General features: G+C 40.4%; 4 protein-coding genes and 2 non-coding genes across 7 annotated transcripts; 3 read left to right on the forward strand and 3 right to left on the reverse strand.

Annotated features, from left to right (window-relative positions):
* Positions 1 to 1,027: 1,027 nt before the first annotated feature.
* oprk1 (opioid receptor, kappa 1) lies at positions 1,028 to 6,754 on the forward strand. Its single transcript, XM_058046148.1, has 4 exons — positions 1,028 to 1,195; positions 1,555 to 1,804; positions 3,500 to 3,852; positions 5,305 to 6,754. The coding sequence occupies exons 2-4, from the start codon at positions 1,575 to 1,577 to the stop codon at positions 5,835 to 5,837; spliced, it is 1,116 nt and encodes a 371-aa protein (XP_057902131.1). The 5' UTR covers positions 1,028 to 1,195; positions 1,555 to 1,574; the 3' UTR covers positions 5,838 to 6,754.
* Positions 6,755 to 7,551: 797 nt separating this feature from the next.
* chmp5a (charged multivesicular body protein 5a) lies at positions 7,552 to 11,458 on the forward strand. The gene is made up of 8 exons (XM_058046149.1): positions 7,552 to 7,734; positions 7,953 to 8,057; positions 8,123 to 8,169; positions 8,320 to 8,413; positions 9,285 to 9,356; positions 9,549 to 9,657; positions 10,902 to 11,017; positions 11,100 to 11,458. The coding sequence occupies exons 1-8, from the start codon at positions 7,666 to 7,668 to the stop codon at positions 11,148 to 11,150; spliced, it is 663 nt and encodes a 220-aa protein (XP_057902132.1). The 5' UTR covers positions 7,552 to 7,665; the 3' UTR covers positions 11,151 to 11,458.
* trnar-ucu (transfer RNA arginine (anticodon UCU)) lies at positions 9,915 to 10,008 on the reverse strand. The gene is made up of 2 exons: positions 9,972 to 10,008; positions 9,915 to 9,950 (listed from the first exon to the last, which is right to left on the reverse strand). It is a non-coding gene; the product is annotated as a tRNA-Arg (tRNA).
* A 155-nt stretch (positions 11,459 to 11,613) lies between the features above and the next one.
* Positions 11,614 to 11,707, reverse strand: trnar-ucu (transfer RNA arginine (anticodon UCU)). Its single transcript has 2 exons — positions 11,671 to 11,707; positions 11,614 to 11,649 (listed from the first exon to the last, which is right to left on the reverse strand). It is a non-coding gene; the product is annotated as a tRNA-Arg (tRNA).
* Positions 11,708 to 11,892: 185 nt separating this feature from the next.
* Positions 11,893 to 14,930, forward strand: bag1 (BCL2 associated athanogene 1). Its single transcript, XM_058046150.1, has 7 exons — positions 11,893 to 12,025; positions 12,625 to 12,753; positions 12,819 to 12,901; positions 12,982 to 13,095; positions 13,187 to 13,294; positions 14,277 to 14,339; positions 14,428 to 14,930. The coding sequence occupies exons 1-7, from the start codon at positions 11,989 to 11,991 to the stop codon at positions 14,515 to 14,517; spliced, it is 624 nt and encodes a 207-aa protein (XP_057902133.1). The 5' UTR covers positions 11,893 to 11,988; the 3' UTR covers positions 14,518 to 14,930.
* Positions 14,304 to 16,314, reverse strand: myl12.2 (myosin, light chain 12, genome duplicate 2). 2 transcript variants are annotated; one of them, XM_058046152.1, is made up of 4 exons: positions 15,937 to 16,137; positions 15,601 to 15,810; positions 15,372 to 15,533; positions 14,304 to 15,299 (listed from the first exon to the last, which is right to left on the reverse strand). In XM_058046152.1, exons 2-4 carry the CDS (start codon positions 15,782 to 15,784, stop codon positions 15,127 to 15,129), a joined length of 519 nt encoding a protein of 172 aa, XP_057902135.1. In that variant the 5' UTR covers positions 15,785 to 15,810; positions 15,937 to 16,137; the 3' UTR covers positions 14,304 to 15,126. The 2 variants fall into 2 exon arrangements, with proteins under 2 accessions (XP_057902135.1, XP_057902134.1); XM_058046151.1 differs by lacking the exon at positions 15,937 to 16,137 and adding an exon at positions 16,178 to 16,314 and having other exon boundaries at positions 14,318 to 15,299.
* Positions 16,315 to 16,457: the final 143 nt, after the last annotated feature.

Genomic DNA, 16,457 nt, shown 5'->3' on the forward strand with positions numbered 1-16,457 from the left:
GGGAAGAAAATCCACTTTCTGCAATATTTGCTTTTAGTGTTACATGGCTGCCCTGTGAAACACCAATGTTTTGGTTGTTTATTGTAGTCAATCATTTCACTGACAGATGGAAAAAGTACACTTTAATAGTGGAGAAAATATTTTTCTTTATTTGTAATCTCTACTTTTTGTTTTAGCTAGCTAATTTTTTTGTTGCAGAGATTATAATATATTATATTTACAATTTTATGTTGCTCTTGGAAGACAAATGACTTGAATGTGGAGCAAGTACCCGAGCAGTTCTGTTGAGCTATAAAGTCACACACAAAAAGTAAAGGCAAAGAAAATAGTCATGGTAATGGTTTAATTTCATTTGAACATGCATCAGATTACAATTGAGTGCATCCCATAATCAGTTCCCAGTTCCACATGTCCAAAAGGAGTAGGAAGAAGCAAAGCTTATTAAATCCTACCCCTCGATCTGGTACTTTTACAATCAGTAACTGTTGAATTTGTTCACTTCCTGCTTTCCATAATATAATTTATTTTATTTTATTTTATTTTATTTTATTTTATTTTATTTTATTTTAGCTCTCCAAATGGTTAATTTGTCAACTCCTTTACCGACAAAATTACAAAAACGGGTTCGGCAGTAGTCCGGAAGTCATCGGGAGCGCTTAGGGGGGTGGGACAAATACAGCGGAGTGGGCGTGGCTAGAGGGGAACGTGGGTGTAATAAATTAAAGCAGACCATTTTGGCGGGAAGCACAAATACAAGGATATACAGCTGGAATAGGTGCAGATTCTGGAAGATCTGGAAAGATTTGTGTGCAGGTTATTGTGTGTAGCCGCTCTATAGGAGTCAGCAACTCAATACAAAGGCTGATAAATGAACATAACAGGTCCCCTTAAGTATTGTAAATGGTTGTTTTGTTTTGTTTTGACATACATTTGAAATACATATCTGTGATGACGTCACAGGGTTGGTGTTGGTGGGGGGGGGGGGCGGGGGGGTTCAGTGCCGCTTGCAGCGCTGATGAGTGAACGAAGCTCCAGCCTCATTCACTCCACTCTCTTCATCTTCTTCTTCTCACCACACAATAACAATCTGCAGACTATTAATAATTTCTTTCTATTTTTCTATTACAAAGAAATATTCATCAAAAACTGATTCCAGCCATTTGGAACAAGTTAGTATTAAAGCTGAAGTAACGAGGTAAGCTCCCTTTTCTAACACTACTGTCTTCCTTTTGCTTTTATTGTCGGCAAAATGTGTTTTTAAAGCTCATTTATGTTGCTTTTGTTGTCATGGTAATGTCAGTAGAGCTCATCCTGCTGTCGTAAAGCGTTTTTGTTTTGTTCGACTATAACGGGGAAATTTATTCATTTTCACCCGTGTTCTTTTTCCAACGTTCATAGCTCGATATGGTTTGCGTTTATTCTTCTAAAATAATATTATTCTGCATTTATATTCTCCTAATTGTTTCTTTGTGCACGTAAAAGTATACTTGAGCGAATGCATTTGTGTTTATGTCGCAAAAAGTGTTTGTGTGAACCCGGGTGTTGTGCTGACAGTGTCCACTGGTACACCTTGGATGGAGAGCGGCGTGGTCCACATCCACAGGGGGCGGGACAGGTGTCCATGGGGGGTCCAGGCCGAGGAAGACTGCACCTCCTATTCGTCCCCGGGGGTGTTGAACGGGACGTGGGAGGATGTGGACGCCGAGCCCATGTCTCCCATCATCCCCATCATAGTGGTGGTGTACTCGGTGGTGTTTGTGGTGGGCTTGGTGGGAAACTGCCTCGTCATGTACGTCATTATCAGGTCAGAACCGCTGCTAAACTTCATTTATCTTCAGTGTTATTCATGATAATTCACGCACTTGTTGCTGGAAACTTCTCAATCACTTTCACACCCAAGTAGAGAAACAAGACATTTTATTTCCCAACCGCTAGATGGCACTCGTGCACCGTCATGCTTGTTGATGAGCGATTGGAAGCGAAGCAGAGAAGCTTGGAAAAAAGTATATATTTAAAGAAGAATAGACAGAAGAATGACGGATGGGTGCATATAAGACATTATTTTTTATTTATATACTTTCTTTACTCGGCCTGCCTTCTTTTTTTAGCCTCATTGTCTTACTGAAATGTCATTGTATTGGCACACCCCCTTACTGTACATAGCTTAGCTTAACTTAGGTTAGCTTAGCTTAGCTAAAAGGTAACACACAGATCAAAGGTGGATAGAAAGACACAGAAAGGCAGGACAATAAAGAGGGAACGTGTGGGAAGAAAAAAAGAAGGGGGTAGAAAGTGAAATGGAGAATGGGCAGAAAAAGGAAGTAAAGGAAATAATATGAAGGAGAAAGGACGGTATGATTCAAGAAAAGTTGGGCAGAAGATGGAAGGAAGGAGGGATGGGTACAAATATGAAAGAAACAGGGATGGATGGAAGGAAGGAGGGAAGGAAGGAAGGAAGGAAGGAAGGAAGGAAAAAAGGGGGTGAGGGGGGTAGAAAGTGAAATGGAGAATGGGTAGAAAAAGGAAAGAAAGGCGGAAATGTGGATGGAAAACAGACGGATGGCAAGGAAGTAAAAAAAAGAATATGAAGGAGAAAGGACGGTAGGATTCAAGAAATGTTGGGCAGAAGATGGAAGGAAGGAGGGATGGGTACAAATATGAAAGAAACAAGTATGGATTGAAAGATGAAGGAAGGAAGGAGGGATGGGTACAAATATGAAAGAAACAAGGATGGATTGAAAGATGAAGGAAGGAAGGAGGGATGGGTACAAATATGAAAGAAACAAGGATGGATTGAAAGATGAAGGAAGGAAGGAGGGATGGGTACAAATATGAAAGAAACAAGGATGGATTGAACGATGAAGGAAGGAAGGAGGGATGGGTACAAATATGAAAGAAACAAGGAAGGAAGGAAGGATACAAGGAAGGAAACAAGAAAGGAAGGAAGGAAACAAGGAAGGAAGGAAGGAAATGAGGAAGGAAGCAAGGAAGGAAGGAAACAAGGAAGGAAGGAAGAAAGCATGGAAGAAAGGAAGAAAGCATGGAAGGATGGATGGATGGATGGGAGGAAGGAAGGAAGGAAGGAAGGAAGGAAGGAAACAAGGAAGAAAGGAAGGAAGGATGGATGGATGGAAGGATGGATGGATGGATGGAAGGATGGATGGATGGATGGAAGGAAGGAAGGAAGGAAGGAAGGAAGGAAGGAAGGAAGGAAGGAAACAAGGAAGGAAGTAAGGAAACAAGGAAGAAAGCATGGAAGGAAGGAAGAAAGGAAGAAAGCATGGAAGGATGGATGGATGGAAGGAAACAAGGAAGGAAGGAAGGAAACGAGGAAGGAAACAAGGAAGAAAGGAAGGAAGGATGGATGGATGGATGAATGGATGGAAGGATGGATGCATGGAAGGAAGGAAGGAAGGAAGGAAGGAAGGACAGTATAAATGGCGGAAGAGTGTGTGTAGCCCGCAGTGATGATAAAGCACTAAAGTATGTGTTTTGTCAGGTACACCAAGATGAAGACGGCCACCAACATCTACATCCTGAACCTGGCGGTGGCCGACGCCCTGGTGACCACCACCATGCCCTTCCAGAGCGCGGACTACCTACTGAGCTCCTGGCCGTTTGGCGAGGTGGCGTGCAAGGTGTTCATCTCCATCGACTACTACAACATGTTCACCAGCATCTTCACGCTCACCATGATGAGCGTGGACCGCTACGTGGCCGTCTGCCACCCCATCAAGGCACTCGACTTCCGCACGCCTGTCAAGGCCAAGGTCATCAACGTGTTTATCTGGGCTCTGTCCTCGGCCGCCGGCGTGCCCGCCATGATCCTGGGAAGCACCAAGACCAACAATGGTACCTCTTGATTGCTAGCAGTGGTTAAAACATCAATGGGGCAATCAAACACGCCTTCATGCAGTCACTGTACTGAGCTGAGCACTACATTGTAGTACATCCATTGTCCACCTAATGCTCTAAATATCATCTTACTTATCTTCTATGTCTGACCATTGCCCCACTGTCTATCACAAAATGAATCATACATTCATTTCCTTTTTACAGAAATAATCATTTAGTTTTTGTTTAATTCAATATTGAGATTTTTATTAAAAACTGTAACCTATAATATACCGCACAGACCTCACAGCTAGGAGACCAGGGTTCAATTCCAACCTCGGCCATCTCTGTGTGGAGTTTGCATGTTCTCCCCGTGCATGCGTGGGTTTTCTCCGGGTACTCCGGTTTCCTCCCACATTCCAAAAACATGCTAGGTTAATTGGCCACTCCAAATTGGCACCCTCACGTCTCTACAAAGTGTGTCCGACAATGAGTGCTACTCCTGCGGCAAGCGAGGTACATAGACGCAGCACCCTCATGTCCAGGATCTTCTTAGCTCCACGGCACCAGCGGTGCTTCTGACAAAGTGTGTCTGACAATGGAGGAGCCTACTCTTTGAGTTCATACACGTTAAGCCAGGAGTCTCCAGCCAGTAGCTCCTAAACACTTTTCAATTAGCTCTCTAAAGGGTTTATTCATTAAGTATAGCTGAATAGGTGCAGATTCTGGAAGATCTAGAAAGATTTCTATGCTGGTTATTGTGTATAACTGCTCTATCAGAGTCTACATCTCAATACAAAGGGCTGAAAAATGAGCATAATAGGTCCCCTTTAAGATCCAGCAAAACTATCTTTTCCTGCAAGGCACATACGCACTTTGTATTTCATCATTTTTACTTTTTATCTTAAATATATATAAATAAAACAAATAAATATATTTTATATATATATTTTTTTATCTTGTAGCTCCTAAACACTTTTCAATTAGCTCTCTAAAGGGTTTATTCATTATGTACAGCTGAATAGGTGCAGATTCTGGAAGATCTAGAAAGAGTTCTGTGCTGGTTATTGTTTATAACTGCTCTATAGGAGTCTACAGCTCAATACAAAGGGCTGAAAAATGAGCATGATAGGTCCCCTTTAAGATCCAGCAGAAGTATCTTTTCCTTCAAGGCACATACGCACTTTGTATTTCATCATTTGATCATTTTTATCTTAAATATATAATATATATATATATATATATAAGTAAAACAAATAAATATATTATATATTTTTATATATTTTGGGTTTTTTTTTAATCTTGTTGCTTCTAAACACTTTTCAATTAGCTCTCTAAAGGATTTATTCATTACGTATAGCTGAATAGGTGCAGATTCTGGAAGGTCTAGAAAGATTTACATACATTTTTGTTTATTTGTTGTGTTACCTTTGATGTCAAGTTTGAGGTCATTTTTTGTGTGGTTACCAGGGACGACAGAGTGCGCCCTCCAGTTCCCCGAGCCTTACATCTACTGGGACACGCTGATGAAGATCTGCGTCTTCATTTTTGCCTTTGTGGTGCCCGTCATCATCATCAGCGTTTGCTACACGCTGATGGTCCTACGCCTCAAGAGTGTCCGCTTGCTGTCAGGCTCTCGCGAGAAGGACCGCAACCTGCGGCGCATCGCACGCCTGGTCCTAGTAGTGGTGGCCGCGTTCGTGGTGTGTTGGACGCCCATCCACATTTTCATCCTGGTCAAGGCTTTGTCGGCCGACGTGCCCGAAACTACCCCGGTCATAGCGGCTTACTTCTTCTGCGTGGCGCTTGGCTACACCAACAGCAGCCTCAACCCTATCCTCTACGCCTTCCTGGACGAGAACTTCAAAAGGTGCTTCAGGGACTTCTGCTGCCCTGCCGCCCGAAAGGACTTCCAGGGTGTGAGTCGGGTAAGGAGCACCCTGAGGGATCACTCGTGTCCCCCGGTGGCCCGCAGCGACCCCAAGAAGGCCAGGCCCGTATGACTAGCGATGGATGCGTCCTCGCCTCACAGTCTCGGTTGGGAGGACTCCAACAACATCTTGACCCAGATCACCACAGCCGTCTGAGTTTCTCAACAAAACGCATGAAATTTAATTATTTGTCTGTAAACATAAATAACACACATTATGGTTTTCATTTTCTCTACATGATATATGAACAGCCAATCAGAACAATGTTTAGTGGCTGGTAAACTAAATGTTTCCTGTCAATTATGTTTATGTTTGTGTAAAACCTGAAAAAAATCTGTACACAAGAATAATGGTTTATGCTGCCCCCTGTGGCCAAAAAGCGTATTGCAGCTTTGACAAGTAGGCTTGTTTCCTATTAACTTCTATGGATCAGCATGCTTACATATACTGTATTATTGTATTATATTGCATTATTATAATGTCCATTGTTTCAATTGCTGTGTAAAGGAATTAATTGTGCTCTCATGTAAAGTCAGAGTGTGTGTTTTTGTGTAACAATGGCCGTGAAAGTGCATCCTACTTGGACTGTTCTTGTGTCTTACCTGTCGTGTTTGCGCTCAAAGTGCTGCTAAGACAGTGTTGCCATGGTGATTGTTTTTCTTTTCTTTCCTCCATCAGTGGCCTTGAATGGAGAGCTTCTTGATGCGCTGCAGATGATCCTTGGGACATGAGGACATGCCAGCTGTGAACATTCATCCCATCTCAGTTATGTAAAAGGCCGGTGAAACAGAAAAGGATCCATTTATTTACTAACTTCAACTGGAGTCAAAATAGACGATCTAGGAGTCGAACCATCTTGATTTCTATATAGGCTTGCATAATTCCAGGTATTTTTTCATAAGAATATCCTTGGGAACGATTGTCATAGTACAAGAATCAACCAAAAATGTGCTTTTGAGCGTCAATGTTAGCATAAGCTTGCCTACTATTGTGTGCATATTTGATCTATCGTATTAAAAAGATGAAACAGTCCAAAAAATACACATTATATTTTTGACATATATTTTACAATATTGTTTATAATTTGCATGCATATCCATGCATAATATTTATTTTTACTTTTAATGTTTTATTTTACTTTTTACTAAGCAGAAACAAATGTGTTACTGTATTCATATTTTTGTTTAGTATACTTTCATATTATATTTTGCCTGCACAAAATATGACTTTACAAATAAATCAATGTATTGAACAAATGCATACAGTAAGTATAACATACAAATTTATATATTATATATATATTTTCTATTTATATTAGTTATATTTATATTTTGTATATATTCATATATTTTTTCTATTTATATTATCTATAATATAATATATTTTTTTACATTTTTTATATTATATATATTTTTAAATATTTTTTTATATTTTTTACTTTAACAATGGAATTTGGACATTAAGATAAGAAAATGCGGACATCAAGTGAGGATATATGTGAAGTGGAAAGGTAGTAGCTGAAAGTTATGCATGGGCAATTATCGCCCATTATTAGCAGAATGTATTTCCTAACTATAATAACAATAGTCAAACATGAAATAGTGATAATAAAGAAAGAATCGTGCCATTAGAGCTGTGATGACGCCAAACAAAGCAAGTGGACAAGGGGCACAATGGGCTTTCTTTCAAGTTGCACCACCCACTCTCACCACATGAGGGCAGTCGTGCGCCTCCGACGCTCATTGGCTGGATGGCCCTACACCAACCAATCAAACTCTATCCACCCCCGTCTCTCGCTTCCGGGTGGCTTCAGTGTCGAAATCCCTTTAACGTTTGACAATATTCTGTGTTTTTTATCAATCAAAACTAACACTTTGTGTGACAAAAAGTCGCTGCAGACATGAACAGAATATTCGGGCGGAGTAAACCAACAGCACCGCAGCCCAATTTGTCGGACTGTATCGGCAATGTGAGTACTGGCAAAGCTGGAGTGTATTGTTTATTATAACATGTATGCTAACACTGTGCCGTTAGTTAGCTGACAAGCCGGCAATAAAGAAGCCATTGCTGTTGCTAGAAGCTTTCACTCATTTCAGTCATTGTATGGCATAATGTATTTGGTATTTGATATTTTATATTTGTCAATACCCTGGTTATGAAGTGTCCATGTATTTGTCTACTATTGAGGTGGATGCTAGGGCAGAGTCCATTGAGAAGAAGATTGGCAGACTAGACGCTGAACTCATGAAGTACAAGGACCAGATGAAGAAGATGAGAGATGGACCTTCCAAGGTGGGGACACATACTTTAAAGATAATCAGAATGGCTCAATTTTGATCTTATATTTGGCTTTGCAGAACATTGTGAAACAGAAGGCGATGAGAGTCCTGAAGCAGAAGAGGATGTGAGTACCCTGACTACTATTTGGTAGTAAAAGTGGCGTAAATAACCAAATTTTTATTGTGTTTGGCGCTCATATAAACAGGCTCTATTGACACAAATTACTGTTCAAAGATGAATCAAAGTTACCGGTGTTGTTTTTGTTTTGAACCAGGTATGAAGGTCAACGAGAACAGCTGGCTCAGCAGTCTTTCAACATGGAGCAGGCCAACTACACCATCCAGACACTGAAAGACACCAAAACTACTGTAGGCGTTGATTTGTCCTCGTATGATGGATCTGCGTGATCGATCGATAGCGCTGCGCCCGAGATGGATCCATCATTAGCGCACAAATCGATCGATTTCCGCGCTCACGATCGATGGTATATTACTGCGTCCGGGATGGATGTGTGTAGTTTGTTTAGACGCCAACAGATGGCAGCGCTGAGCGTTGTTACTTACAAGAATCAACAAGAAGTCATTCATTCATTGGTGTGCTGGGGTGCTGGAGCCTATCCCAGCTGTCTTGGGGCGAGAGGCAGGGTACACCCTGGACTGGTGGCCAACCAATCACAGGGGACATATAGACAAACAACCATTCACACTCACATTCATACCTATGGACATTTTGGAGTGGCCAATTAACCTAGCATGTTTTTGGAATGTGGGAGGAAACCGGAGTACCCGAAGAAAACCCACGCATGCACAGGGAGAACATGCAAACTCCACACAGAGATGGCCGAGGGTGGAATCAAACACTGGTCCTCCTAGCTGTGAGGTCTGTGTGCTAACCACTCGACCGCCGTGCCGCCCCTCAACAAGAAGTCGATTCATGCAAATTTCAAATCTTTGATTAATTGTCAAGCAGTTCACTTTGTTATCATTCTCGGCGGGGGGAGTGTGAACCCTAAACCCTAAACCCTAACCCTGTCATTGTATGCAATTAGCAGATCCACGATTGTCATTATATCGTCAGCGCAGTAATATACCATCCATCGTGAGTGCAGAAATCGATCGATTTGTGCGCTAATGATGGATCCATCTTGGGCGCAGCGCTATCGATCGATTGCGCAGATCCATCGTTAGCACGTAATATATGCACAAACATTTATGAAAATACATTATATTGTTTTTCCAGGTGGATGCCATGAAGATGGGCGCCAAGGAGATGAAAAGAGCCTACAAGGACGTCAAACTGGACCAGATTGATGTATGTGCAGATTTATTTTTGGACAAAACAACCGTAATGTTAAAACTAGAGCTGTCCATCGATTAAAATATTGAATAAAATAAATAAATATCAGTCCGCCACCACCACAGTTTTGAACATCCTACGCGAAAACCTATCTATGATGTATTTCAATGCAACATGTTCAGAAAATGCATTCTTTTGCTCTTCCAGGACCTGCAGGACCAGTTGGAGGACATGATGGAAGAAGCCAGCGAGGTGCAAGAGGCTCTGAGTCGCAGCTATGGCACTCCAGACATTGACGAGGATGATCTAGAAGCAGGTAACAATGAAACACAAAAACAACCCAGAATGTTCATATTTTATTATCAAACTTTACAACTCAATCTTTCTAGTACATGCAGTTGCACAGAAGTGCTCGTATTATTGTGTCTGGTTCTATTATAACTTATAATGATCATGACAAGAATAATTATTCAGGCGCTGACCACAATGAGTTCATTTTCACTGTAGTAGTACTGTCAATACTATATTCAGTATTTGTATTAACAATTTGCCATGCTAATGGCGCCAAACAAGCGACTCTGGTGGGATTCGAACCCACAACCTTTGAATAACTTCTCTTGCGTTATTTACTAGAAGTCCAACGCGCTATCCATTGCGCCACAGAGCCTGTTATTGCTTGTTATTATCCCAGTATATTATCCATCCATCCATCTTGTATGCCGCTTATCCTCACGAGGGTCACATGGGTATGCGGGAGCCTACCCCAGCTGTCTTTGTACACCCTGGACTGGTGGCCAGCCAATCACAGGGCACATATAAACAAACAACCATTCACACTCACATTCATACCTATGGACAATTTAGACTATGGAGAACATGCAAACTCCGCACAGAGATGCTCGAGGGTGGAATCGAACTCGGGTCTCCTAGCTGTGTGGCCTGTGCACTAACCACTCTGTCCGCCGTGCAGCCCCCCTTTACGTACAATTTTATGTAGAAACGCATTGAATCGTTTACTATCAAGCGATTTCCCCTACTTGTTATTGATAAAAAACTTATTTTTATCTGTGATTAAATTTTTAGTTAACTGGATGGAATGTAATTAATCACAATTAAAATTTTGAATCGATTGCCAGCCCTAAAAAATTCTGATTCTGACTCTATATATTTATTTTTTAAAAAGTGTTATATAAAATGTATGGATGGAATGGCCCATATTTTGGGAAATTATCCCTTTTCATAAAATTTTATGCGCATCTACAAATAGTTACCCTACTTATGATAGATAAAAACTAATTTATAGCCATGATTAAATGGGATTAATTCTGAGTTAACTGTGAACAAAATGTGGTTAATCACAATTAGATATTTTAGTCGACTGACAGCCCTAATAATATGATAGCAATTCTAATTTCTCTCATTGCTACTACTATTTCTTTCGAATATTTTTTCTACCCAAACGTAGCTCTAATATAATACTCATAAAAATCAAACAACATAACTCATGTGAAATTGCAGTGAGTGTTTTGTATTGAATGTAAAATACATATTTGCTTTCAGAGCTGGACGCTCTAGGTGACGAGCTTTTGCTGGATGAAGACAGCTCTTACCTGGACGACGCCTCGGCTGCTCCCTCCATCCCAGAGGGCATACCTGGAGAGAGCAAGGCAAACAAAGTAACCACCAAGCAGCAATTGAGTTGTTCTATTTATAGATCGATGAACAGGAAGGTGTAACATTTTCTTCTTATATCTGCAGGATGGCGTCCTGGTGGATGAGTTTGGCCTACCGCAGATTCCCGCCACATAAAAGCATGCTACACTTTGACAACACTTTTTAAATATTGAAATAATGTAGATTAATATTACATGCAGAAATTATTTAAGCACTAGAGTGAAAGTGGGCTAGCATGTAGCCATGTAACATACTCAACATTTTATTGTTTGCACTAGTCGGTATTTATGAATAGAGTTTACTTTCACTTACTTGATTTGGTCAGTATTTTGATGATTGGTTTATGATTAGTTGTATGTGAGACTACCTTTGTTTGTCTAAATTGAGCGTGTCTGCAGATGATTTGAACCATGCACGTTTGAATTAAATCTGGATTTATTGATTGTTGTAGTTGACGAGTATCCTGTCATTTCTGTCAGTTTCAAAGAAAGTTATTTTTAACAAACTTCAGTTAATCTTAAGAAATACAGTAATAAGGTAGTACTGACAATACTACATTCAGTATTTGTTTTATCAATTTGCCATGCTGCAAAACAAGCGACTCTGGTGGGACTCGAACCCACAACCTTTGAATAACTTCTCCCTTGTTACTACCTAGAAGTCCAATGCGCTGTCCATTGCGCCACAGAGCCGGTTACACTTGCCTGAGGAGTCTTCTAAGTTTCATAAAGTCTACCCACACCTGTTGCACTACAAGTGCAAACATATTTTGCAAGTATACGCGTGATTGGATATATTTACTTTTGTATCAACATCCAACTTTGTCTCTGAGCGAACGAAAGCACTCTTTCGTTAAAGAAGGAAAAGAAACAAAGTTTTTCCATATTTCCGGTGTAAACCGGAAGTGACTAGCCCGTTGTTAGCTGTTAGCCGTGGTCTTCATGCTACGGTTAATCTAACGAACACATTTAAAATGTCTGAGGAAGCTGTAACCGTGACAGTTGCTTACGGTAATTCTTATGCATTTATTAATTTGAAGATATTTGATAGAAATGTTTATTTTATTTATCAGTCCCAAGTTTATTTAAACAAAATCGCCGACAATGTCTAGCTACATAGCATGTTAGCGATAGCCAAACTAACGCAGCGGAGCAGAGCAATTTAAATATACATTGTTCGAGGGGAAACGTTTGACTATGCTAGTACTATTATATACTATTGTCATTCATTCAAAATACAAGCATGATTGCAAGCACACAAACGAAATCAAAATCCTTCGTATCAGATTAATGTTGTGTATTTTACGAACCTACTGCTAAATTTGAAAAAAAAATGCTCATCAAGCTCTTCTGTAATGTTTTCAGGAATCTTTCGCATAAATTAACTTTTGTGACAGGTTTATCCCACTGGGGTAATCTGTATGAGGCAGAAAATATTGTTTATAAATCTGATAGTACTGTGATATTCTCAATATTAAGCACAATGGCCACATTCCTTAAGTGTATTGATATTTAAAAGTATATTTGTGTTAAATTACAGGAATGTACAATTTGAGTGTGTTTGCATGCTTTACTATATAGCAATAATGAAATTGCTGTTTTGCCTGCAGGTTCTACAAAGCACAGCATCACAGTAACAAGTCAGGAAGATGGCAAGAGTCCAACTGTTAAAGACCTGGCAGACTGTCTCACTCAGCTAACGGGAGTGCCCGCAGCCTCACAAAAACTCATCTTCAAAGGTACATATTTGGTTCATTGTCATTGTGTTTAATTTTTTTGTCAATTGTCGTGACGTCGCTTGCAGGGAAGTCGCTGAAGGACATGGAACAGACTTTGTCCAGCTACAGAATCAAAAGCGGTTGCAAACTAATGATGATCGGAAAGAGGGTGAGGAGGCCTTGATGTGTCTAGGTTGGCCCTAGTGTTAATATTTTGTCATCAAGCTCTGATAACAATATCCAAAACAGAACAGTCCTGAGGAGGAAGCCGAGCTGAAGAAGTTGAAAGACATTGAGAAGTCCGTGGAGCAAACTGCCAAAAAGTTGGAGAAGGTGGACGGGGAGTTGACTGGACTTAAAAACGTAAACACACCATTATGTTGCATTTTCTTGCATGATATTGTCGTTTGTAAAAATTGACACAATACTTTGTCTCTGGTTCTTTTATTGTCAGGGTTTCCTGGCCAAAGATCTGCAGGCGGACGCTCTTGGTAAACTGGATCACCGAGTGAAAGTAGCAGCCGAACAGTTCATGAAGATCCTGGAGCAGATAGACTCTCTGGTAAGCTTTTCTTTCCAGTCATGAAATAAAACAGGAATGCCAATTACAGTGGACTGCAACATTTCCATTGCGGATAATAGAAATGGAATTAATCCGTTACAGGGTCAAAGTGTCACCATACTTTAAATCAGGGATCTCTGTGCTGTGTGCACACCGGATACAATTGACGTGATTTTGCAAGTTACGATGCTGCTCCTAGATGTAGCTAACTTGCTAATTGGGTAAAATGGTTAAGTTACATTAATGTTCATGTTAAAGGTTAAATAACTGTTAATGCTGTTAATTTGAATCTGATTTTTTTTATATTATTTTATTTGTATTATTATTTCATTTATTATTTATTATTATTTTGCTGTTAATTTGAATCTGATTTATTTTTTACTATTTTATTTTTATTATTGTTTCATTTATTATTTAATATTATTTTGATTTTTATTATGATTTATTTTCTTTATTTAGATTTTTTTTCATCTTGTTTTGTGTAGTAAATAAAAATTAAGATATTTGAGAACAGTGGAATGTTTTATCAGAGATTTTCTTGTGGAAAACCGGAATCAAAGCACTAAAAAGTGTATGGTATAGCAGAAACAAAAGCATTGAAGACAGTTTATTATTTATTATTATTTTTCTGTTTTTAATAAATGCGTTTTTTTTTTAACCTGATGAGACCCAGCTTCACCCAGATCCTAGCTCCAGTGGCTCCCAGGTAAATTGTATTTGAGACCCCTGCTTTAAATGGACAAGCCGCTGCCTTAAATGGCGCAGTTTTATTTGATTTTTAAGAGAAAAAAGAAGTTAACCACCAACTGTACTAAAACGGGTGAGAATGCTTTGAATGTGTCCAGAGGCAGCAAAATGCATTTAATCCGGGCTTGAAGTGATGTCACCGAACAAAGCCATCAAACTTGACAACTTTATTTCTCCTGAAAATGTTAACACTGTGAATTTTACAGATTTTAACTCAGTCTCTTATCATCAATAGAGCCTCCCGGAAAACTTCAATGACTGCAGAATGAAGAAAAAGGGCCTGGTAAAGACGGTGCAGGTTAGTTTTTATTTTTTTGTTCCCTTGTGCGGCACCCCCCCATCCCCATCCCCAACAGGAAAAACACATGATGAAATGCTGTTTGCAGGACTTCCTGGCACAGTGCGACAAGATGGAGGCGTGCATATCAGACCACTTGACAAAGATCCAGTCTAAAAATCTGGCTCTGGTGGATTAAAATGTGTTAATGTGTTGCTCTGTGAGCAGCTGCTGTGTACAGAAAGCTCATCCTCGTGTATTTATTGATATAGTCATGTGATGAAAGGTTGTTACAGCATTAAGACTGATGCTTGTCCGCCTGCATTTTCCCCGTCGCGCCCCGTTGGTGGGGGGGGATTACACATTAGGTTTCTTTTAGGTCTGCAGGTGTATTAGGATTAGCCTTTGTAGATTCCATTACGTGACACAAAATTCGGGACTTGAAATCATGAACCTTTGAATCACTTTCCTGTGTACTTATCCAGTGTCCTATCCATTATGCTGCAGAGCCATTTGCTAATTAGCTCCCGTTTGCAGAACAGATGGTCACATGTCAATAGCATGCATGCATTTTATTAAAAATACCGACAAAACAGCAGCTTCAATTTTTTTTATCCATGTTGACTTCAAGCACATTTCCCAGAAGTGCCATTTTTATTATTAGACATATTCAATATTCAAGTTTATACAGATCCTTAGTGATGTTCTACACATGTGCAAATGAGCTTCAAGATGAGGAAGAGCAACGGAAGCTAAACGAGAACCTTCCAGTCATGACAGAATTAAGAATGAAGCTCAAAGCGCACCTCTAATCGTCCTTGTCCTTGGCACCGTGCTTTAGGATGCGCGTGAACGCCACGTAGTTAAAGTTGCCTTTCTTGTCAATGGGGGCCTCACGGAAGAGCTCGTCCACTTCCTCGTCTGTGAACCTGTCGCCCATAGTGGTGAGGAGCTCGCGGAGGAACTCCTCTTGGATCAGACCTGTGGATCCACAACGGATTCAGTTCGGTTATGTGAAATTGTGCCGTTTTTTCCCATTGTGTGTTGACTCACCCGTTCCCTCCTCATCAAAACAAGCAAAGGCATTCCGAATCACATCCTCCGGGTCAGTGCCGTTCAGCTTCTCTCCAAACATGGTTAAAAACATAGTGAAGTTGATTGGACCGGGGGCTTCATTCATCATCGCTTCCAAGTAGTCATCCGTGGGATTTTTACCTGGAAAAACAAAATGCCACATGTTATAAGAGCAATAATATTCATTAAGTAATTTACAATTGTGTACCTAATGAGGCCAACATGTCATGCAGGTCTTCCTTGTCAATGAAACCATCCCTGTTCTGGTCTATCATGTTAAAAGCCTCCTTGAACTCCTGGATTTGAGACTGGTCGAACATAGCAAACACATTGGAGGTAGCGCGTTGGGGACGCTTCTTGGTGTTCTTTCCCTTGGCCCGTTTGCTTGACATGCTGGCAGCCAGTAGATCCCCTGCTCCTGGAGAAGAATTTTCACACCAACAAACATGGAAAAGTTCACATGAAGTCTAGCAAAAAAACGGGGTGCTTTGATGTTTGCGGAAGTATATCCGTAGCATCACATTTGTCATTAGCTTTAGCATACCAATTAATACAGCCGGAATAGTTGTCCGTAAATCACTACCGTTATCTAGTGCTAAATTATTATTATTGCTGAAATTCTGCTAACTAAATTTACGTGAGCTAGCACACCGATGTGACCTAGTTTAACAGTCGATTTAAGCTAGGAGACAGCTGGCGTTCACAACCGCTGATTTGCAAGATTTAACATTATTTCAAACAACTGTGACGTAAATACGACAATTTGTGTAAAGAAAGCCACCCACTTTGGAATGTTCAGGTGCGCTCGCCTAATAAAACAGCACAGCTAGTAAACGATGATAAGGTTGGACTCGTGTCGGTGTTGTACTTCCTGTTTACCAAAAGGGACCAATCAGAGTGAAGTCTCAGCAAGGACACTAGAAATGGTGTAGTTCCGTTAAAGCAGGAATCACTTCCGTAGTACGCCTTGGAAATCTGACTACAAGTCTGCGTGGGAACCTGACTACAAGTCTGCGTACTCCGGAAGCCTCAAATGGGCATACGGACAAAACTAGTCAGACTACA

This window comes from Doryrhamphus excisus, chromosome 1 (assembly GCF_030265055.1).
Source record: "Doryrhamphus excisus isolate RoL2022-K1 chromosome 1, RoL_Dexc_1.0, whole genome shotgun sequence".
NCBI lineage: Eukaryota > Metazoa > Chordata > Actinopteri > Syngnathiformes > Syngnathidae > Doryrhamphus > Doryrhamphus excisus.

Bases quoted from the DNA above. Each gene is read 5' to 3' on its own strand.
- oprk1 (XM_058046148.1), top strand. From the start codon at position 1,575: ATGGAGAGCGGCGTGGTCCACATCCACAGGGGGCGGGACAGGTGTCCA. The intron at 1,805-3,499 runs GTCAGAACCGCT...GTGTTTTGTCAG, and splicing joins GTCATGTACGTCATTATCAG to GTACACCAAGATGAAGACGG. The intron at 3,853-5,304 runs GTACCTCTTGAT...TGTGGTTACCAG, and splicing joins AAGCACCAAGACCAACAATG to GGACGACAGAGTGCGCCCTC.
- chmp5a (XM_058046149.1), top strand. From the start codon at position 7,666: ATGAACAGAATATTCGGGCGGAGTAAACCAACAGCACCGCAGCCCAAT. The intron at 7,735-7,952 runs GTGAGTACTGGC...TCTACTATTGAG, and splicing joins TGTCGGACTGTATCGGCAAT to GTGGATGCTAGGGCAGAGTC. The intron at 11,018-11,099 runs GTAACCACCAAG...TTATATCTGCAG, and splicing joins GAGAGAGCAAGGCAAACAAA to GATGGCGTCCTGGTGGATGA.
- bag1 (XM_058046150.1), top strand. From the start codon at position 11,989: ATGTCTGAGGAAGCTGTAACCGTGACAGTTGCTTACG. The intron at 13,096-13,186 runs GTAAACACACCA...TTTTATTGTCAG, and splicing joins AGTTGACTGGACTTAAAAAC to GGTTTCCTGGCCAAAGATCT. The intron at 14,340-14,427 runs GTTAGTTTTTAT...TGCTGTTTGCAG, and splicing joins GCCTGGTAAAGACGGTGCAG to GACTTCCTGGCACAGTGCGA.
- myl12.2 (XM_058046152.1), bottom strand. From the start codon at position 15,784: ATGTCAAGCAAACGGGCCAAGGGAAAGAACACCAAGAAGCGTCCCCAA. The intron at 15,534-15,600 runs GTACACAATTGT...TTGTTTTTCCAG, and splicing joins TGACATGTTGGCCTCATTAG to GTAAAAATCCCACGGATGAC. The intron at 15,300-15,371 runs GTGAGTCAACAC...GTGGATCCACAG, and splicing joins TTTTGATGAGGAGGGAACGG to GTCTGATCCAAGAGGAGTTC.